The sequence below is a fragment of the Trachinotus anak genome, unplaced genomic scaffold (assembly GCF_046630095.1).
Source record: "Trachinotus anak isolate AG129_WGS33_773 ecotype Australia unplaced genomic scaffold, CSIRO_AGI_Tana_v1 ptg000021l, whole genome shotgun sequence".
NCBI lineage: Eukaryota > Metazoa > Chordata > Actinopteri > Carangiformes > Carangidae > Trachinotus > Trachinotus anak.
In genome coordinates, this window is record NW_027273872.1 from 20,809,785 (window position 1) to 20,816,918 (window position 7,134).

Consider the following 7,134-nt stretch of genomic DNA (forward strand, 5'->3'; position numbering starts at 1 on the left):
ATATTGTTAATGCATCGAGCAGCCGCGTTGCAACCAACATCCTGCACTAACAGCTGTGTTATAAATAGCTGCATGGATCTCACCAGGCCCGGGCCGCGGCAGTATACTGATCTATACAACATCTATACTCCCTATTCCACTTTAGCCTTCCACACAACACTCACACACATGCATGATGCTGCAATAAACACAGCTCACAGTCTTCAATTTCACGGGAATAAATTATTTTAATGCAAGATTCTCATCTAAAGCAAAAAAAGGCATTTAACAGGTCATTTGGTTTATTCTGTTCAGCAATCACAACTTTTTTTTCATATTTTCAGTTTTATCTCCAAGGTATGTAATAAAAATAATATTGGAATAATTTTTCATATCAAGATCACCATGAAAAAAAAAAATTGTGGCCATTGAATGTGAACAGTAATCAAACATAAATCACTGTCATCTTTAAAAATGCATTCCATTTATTGTCATACGATTCCACCTGAAGACGTACGTCGGCAAAAACAGCTTGTGTGCAAATGAAAGGGATACGTTTCAAGCATGAACTTCTTAAGAGCACCCTGTGGCTCATTAGCAGCCAGGGTCTTAGTGGCCTTTGGGGTACAGGGGAAGTCCAGAATAAGGGGTAGTCCTTGGGGTCAGGGGCAGTAGCAAAGCTGAAGGGCGGTTAGAGAGGGTTGGAGGTGGTTGAGGAGGCAGGCAGGAGTTGTATCTTACAGAGGTAATCATCATAAAGTGCCAAAGAGCATCACACTAGATGAGCCTGAGATCCAAGTATACTGTATGTGTGTATGTGTTTTTGTGTATCTCCCTTGTGTGCGTGTGTGTGTGCTGCCTGTTGTGTGTAGGTGTGTGATTGCAGTGAAGAGCCTGAGATTCAGGTTGTGTTTAGGAGCTCAGTTACAAGCTGCTACAGAGTAGCCCCCTTGACAGGGTCGGTCAGTCTGTCAGTCAGTGCTGAGGGTTTCACATCAAGGTAAAGGGGGCTGCCCTGGGAAGAGACTTCCATATGGGATCTTTTATTTATAGACAAGCAAAGGACGGGTAGAGGAAATGGAGGGGTAGTTTTAAGGGAGTGCGAGGTTTAAGGGAAGGTGGGGAAGAGGGTGATGGGGTTCAAGGCACAGAAATGGGGGGCATGGGGGTAATGGGGGTGAACAGTTGGTGAATAGCGTTATGTCAGCATGTCCCAGAGACAGCAGCAACACAGAGCTGTCCAGCAGGCTGTCAGGCATGTGTCTCCTGTGTCGTCTCTTCTCCTGTCCTCCACCACGTACACTGCAGAGGAAGAAAGACAGAGGAAAGAAGAACGGAGCCAGGAAGGGGTGGCAAGGAGAGATACAGAAGACGGCAAAAGAAAAGAAAGTAATTAGAATAAAAAACGCCATCAAATCCTCAGCAGTGGGTTCAAGTGTAACCATGGCTGCTATGATTTCCCTCTAATTACGTTCATCATGGGAGGCACATCTCCATGGTAATACCATAGCAGCCCAGAGCCATGATCAGACAGCATTACAGCTGAGCAACATCATCGCTTCGAGGTATCATTGAGCAAATGAAACGAGAGCGTTCGGGAACCCACACACCTCTGTGCCCCCCACAAGGCATTTCCCTTCACTTCACATGTACTGCAGCGAATTTATTTCACCCTCAGTCAATACATCACATGACAATCTAAATTTGTCATGTGAAAGGATAATGTTACCCGTATGTGAGGTTTACCACCTGTTACCACCAGACAAAAAAAACAAGTCAAACAACAGGCCTGAATGAATACATCTTCGCTTCCTCGTGTTTGTGATTAATCATTTATGTGGAGGGAAACAAATCACCCTGCTTTTAACAGCCAGGTGCAGTGACTCATGACACGGGGGAATGTGTTACTAAGGTGACCTGCTCCAGGTCAATAGATTAAGTGACGTTCGCTGACCTCTTATCATACTGAACTCTGATAATAATATGACGAAGGGCGAGTTAATGATTGGCCAATATTTAATAATGAACAGCTCTATCAAACCACTTATGCAAGCATCTTGATATCAGGGCGCTCTCCCTTGATCAACCAGGAGAGGCTTATCTTAAGTCACTTACAGGAGCGGTATCACCTTCCTGCCTGCTTTAAAACATGAATGTGTTATCTGTGTTTAGGACGGTTCTCTTTGCATTATCATTTTGAATATTTTACATTGTTCTTTTTGTTTCACAGCTTGTGCTGCACTTTACTCTGGATGCTCAGACGGGAGGTGCTACTGCATTCACACACCTTTTATCTTAAACCTGGCTTGATTTCACACTCATGAATCCTTAATAGCTTACTCCACATAATATCTGTTTTAGCAATTTACAGCCCCAGATGGAGCTGAAACAATATGTCAATTAATTGATGAGACAATCATGATATATTTTTAAATATTTGATGGTTCTAGTTTCTCAAATGTGAGGATTCTCTGCTTTTGACTTGTCGTAGGTGTTACGAAAAACAAGAATAATGGCTCCATTCCATTCAAATGTCCCAGTAAGCCATGTGACAGTGAGACAACAATACCAGGGACCAGAAACTAAAGCAGCTACTAATGGCTGAATTCCATCCATCCATTATTAGTTGTATCAGTTTCCCATGCATTGAATTACTTGTGGCCTGCCACAATATCACCATTGACCACCACATAATTGATTTTCTATTTTCTCTAGAGCTGTGTGCAGTACATTGATTCACTCAGCCCCTCCTTGACCCCCCCCCCCCCCTCTCTCAAACACAGAGACAATAGACCCGTCTGTCGTAGTTGGACAATGACCATCCGGAGCACAAGGAGAAATCCTGTTGTATGGTAGAGCGGTGGGCTGTGAAAAAATATCTAGAGAGTTTTTACCATCCCTGTCTGTCTCTTTACCGGCCCTCTCTGTGTGTCTGTCAGTCGGGGTGCGAGTGTGCTGCCTGCGTGCGCCAGGACTGGGCTCACTGCTCAGTCACTTTATGTAATCAACCCTCACGACCCAATCCCAGTTAATGAGGGTCGATATATGTTCGACACAATGTGAAGCAATGGAGCTGTATGTATTGTTCAATAATTTAGTACTTGTTAAATAAAATATTTACCTGATACACACTCTGATGTAATGATTTAAGTGAGCCCCCCATATTTGCATCAATCTCTATTTAGTGTTATTACTCACCTGTGTTTTTGGGAGCTTCCCCATACATAGGCCCAGGAGGGGGTCCCCCCTGCCAGCCAAACTGTGGTTGTCCAGAGTATCCATGATAAGGAGGCTGTCCTTGGCCAGGATAAGGACCTCCGGGGCCACCTGGTCCAGCAGGGTAGTTGGGGTATGCTGGATTAGGCTGCTCCATGTTCACTGGGTACCCCTGTTGAGGATAACCCTGAGGTGGGTAGCCTTGTGGAGGTGGGCCCTGTGCTGGGTAGCCTGGAGCAGTGGGGCCGCTGCCTGGGTATGGAGGAGGCTGCTCAAAATTCATCTTTGGGTTGAACAATTACCTGAAAAACAAACAAAAATGAAGCATTTTCAACCAACAAAATTTCCTTGTACTGCAGTTAAGCTCTGTTATTTGAGGACCTTGTGATAGACGTTCTTGTACTGCAAAGCTTGTAACAGTTCATCATAGTTCATCATAGTTTCTTTCTTGTTTTTTTAACAAAAGTGAGAGATCAGATCAATGTGAACCATATTTTAAAAACTGTGTGAGTGTATGTCCATGCATTCGGCCTCTAGAGTCACATTAGGCACTGAATTCCCCAGAGTCCTGATATAAGAGCACAACATTTTCAAACAGGCACAAGAATGATTCAACTGTTTCCCAGAGCAGAAATGTACATAACATATAAACCCATATCCTTGTGTTTTTATGCTTTTGCAGACTCACACAGCAAACAACCTCAGTCTCCTCAGCCCAGCGGGAAACACAAGCACATCCTATGAGTTAATGGTAAATCACATCCTACATCAGCCCTACCAGAGACAAACACCATTATCTTACTACTGTTCACACAGACTTTTCAAATGGAGGCAGTGTCATGGTGTGCAGGGTGAGGCTAACCAAATGAATCATGGGAAAGAGAAGGGGGAGAAAGAAACTGCGCTGATCATGGTCTTGTCTTCACACTTGGTTTTCCCCCTTACTCAGAAACACACCATCGTGACGTGTCATATGGTCAAGATCACACCTACATGTATTTCCGTGCGATGTGTCAAACTAGCATAAGAAGGAAGATTTACATATTTTAATCTTAGGCTATTCTGAAAGTACAATCAATGTTTGTGAGCAGCTCAGTGTCTAAAGGTCATTCGCCCCCCTCAAGACCTCATAACAAGGAAGTGCATTTCACAGCTAACCACTAATGGCTTCTGAGAAGGGGCAGTAGATCTGGGACCATCACAACCCTCGTGCTAGCCCTCATCACTGGATTTGCTCATGCAGAACAGCCACAACAAACTAATGCAGGCCACATGGAGGACAGCAACTCTGTTAGGCCTCCCAGGATTCCTCTGTCACGTTGTGTATGTACACTATAAACATCTAAATAGCAGTCTAATGTCTTTCAGCTACCCACATCCCATCCTCTGTCTATAATAAAGCAATGTAGTAGCTGTTGCTGTAAACTGAATTGTGCCAAGAGGCATTTCTCAACACTAGTTGTTGCTAATGCTATTATCTGTATTTCTTATCTGTTTTGGAAAAAACGATACTGTATTTATGAGGTTCAAAGTATTATGATCGAGTTTCCATCTCTTTGATTACCAAATTTGGTAAGAACGCAATTAACAAGGTTTAAAGGTGGCTCTTCGTGAGTGTTATACCTGAATATGAGATGCTGAGTACATTTGAAACAAATTTCTAAATACTGTGAGAGTGTAATTTTAAACAGACCAAATGGGAATTTGAAGGAACAGCTAATGTTGTAGTAAAACATGATTACTATGTCCTGCTTTAATTTCAGCACTAAGCTTCTCCGCACAGTGCTTTTTAAAAGATGGCCGGTCATTTCACCACCTGAATGTGTTCGTAAAGCTACTGACAGATGGCAGGGCCTCAGTAACTATGGTTACCGTGCTCCTGGAGGAACAGAATGATCCCTGGTGAACTGTTTGTGTTGCACCTTAAGGCAGGGAGGACTAATAAAATAACACAATTATCAGATTTCTCTCTCTCCGTGTCAACAGGGAAGCTTCTTCAATGACTGCCGGAGCATTGTTCCAGCTCCTAAGTCGTTTGTGATTTCAGGGTGTTACATTACTTGCTAAAGGCTGAGAAAAGCTTCTTTCAAAGGGACCTTGCAAATAATCAGTAATCTGACACCAAGAAAGAAGTCTACAACAACGAAGTTCACCTTCGAGCATACCTTGCCTATATTGTACCGATAATAATCTCCACTAATGTTTGGTGATTCACAGGTCTAGACCCATATGAAGGCAGTATCTGTGTGTGGAGTGTATGGTTATTGGCATGTGTGTCATTTGTTTTTTTTTTCCTGTTGGACTGCAAGAATAAATGAGTGAGCTCACACAATGTTTCCACAACAACATCATGGTGATAATATCACATACAGACACAGACACACACTCACAAACAGTGCACCTGAGACGTGTCTCAATTCGTGACATGGCTCTGAACCTTAATGGCACTTTACATATTGACAAAGGATTACCAGGCGTAGTCAGTGCACTAACAAATGTGTTGTTATAATGGCAGCATTTAACAATTTACAATAAAAAAGCCACTTAACTGGGTTGAAGTTGTTAACCTGAATAAAAATATATCACAGTAGAGTGAGGAAGGGACAAAATTAGGTAGCTGATCAAATATGTTTACATTTTGTAAAACCAACCCAAGGCTGCTAATATCAGCTCATATAAACGCCAATGTTGTGATTGAAAAATACAAATACAATCACATCAGGAGAAGTAAATGAATGAACTAATTCCTATTGTATTTTTATGGAAATTTAAACAGGAAGTTTACCAGTTAATCTAACCACATGATATCAACTTTGAAGCTAAATGTCCAGTAGAAATATAACACATTAACACATTAAATTCTTGGTTCCCTAGAATTAAGGCCTAAGATGGCCGACATAACGATCTTTTCTGTGTTGGCCTACAAAAAGAGCTTCATTATAATGAGCCTTTGTTTACCCGAGCTGTAAACATCCATGTTACACAGCAGCTCTGTATCTTGGCAGCCAATGTTTACTTTCTCTACGTCTAGAGACATCACAATACTAAGAGGCTGACTGTATGTAAGGACACCCCTTTGGACCTAATTAGAAAGAATCAGACCCACAACCATCATTCACACACACACACACACACACACACACACACACACACAAGGAGTGAGCAAAGTCACGACACACTGATACTACACATAAATATATGTAATTAACAGGACAGTAACCAAAACATTTGTTGCTACAAACTTGAAGTGACATTCAGCCTCATAACATTCATTTGAATTCGCCAATGGAGCTTGTTTTTTATTATCTAATACTACCACATTAGCTGTTATTACTATTAATATTAGTACATATTCACGTCGACAGCATCGACATTAGCTTAGGTTACACAGACAACGTTAAAGAAATATTTAGCTACCAACATAAGCCAAATAGAAGTGGCACCTGCAGGCCACGACCCACTATGACTGCTAACATTTCCAGTCCACAAAGTTCATGGCGACACATTTGAACACATTTACGGTCTTGTGAGGACCACCTACCTCAAGATAAACAGTATTCCCGTCTGGGGTAAACAGCAGCAGTGCCTGTTTAGAAAGAAACTCCTTCTCTCTCCGGTGTTTATTACTATTTTTACCGCAATGAGCGACCCTCTCTCCTCCAGAAACCCAATGCGTATAGCGTTTGCGGGACGTGACGTCATTTGAAGGGTACGGCACTGGGAGTGCTGGCGGCCAATAAACGACGGGATTGGCTGCGGCCGCTGCAGCGACCAATCACAAGCCAGAGCGATGACCAGAGGGACGTCAGTAAAAAGCGATGACTCCGGATCATCTGACTAGATGAAAGATTAAAAAGGCCTACATCACCGACTGGAAGACGAAATGAGTACGAGAACAGGCAACAGCTCAGTGGCTGATAAATGTTAATCATTAATTAG

At 42.5% G+C, this 7,134-nt stretch overlaps 1 protein-coding gene across 1 annotated transcript; it reads right to left on the reverse strand.

The window, feature by feature from the left end:
- Nucleotides 1–202: 202 nt before the first annotated feature.
- LOC139605931 (cysteine-rich and transmembrane domain-containing protein 1) lies at nucleotides 203–6,874 on the reverse strand. Its single transcript, XM_071457828.1, has 3 exons — nucleotides 6,737–6,874; nucleotides 3,178–3,497; nucleotides 203–1,281 (listed from the first exon to the last, which is right to left on the reverse strand). The coding sequence occupies exons 2-3, from the start codon at nucleotides 3,476–3,478 to the stop codon at nucleotides 1,178–1,180; spliced, it is 405 nt and encodes a 134-aa protein (XP_071313929.1). The 5' UTR covers nucleotides 3,479–3,497; nucleotides 6,737–6,874; the 3' UTR covers nucleotides 203–1,177.
- Nucleotides 6,875–7,134: the final 260 nt, after the last annotated feature.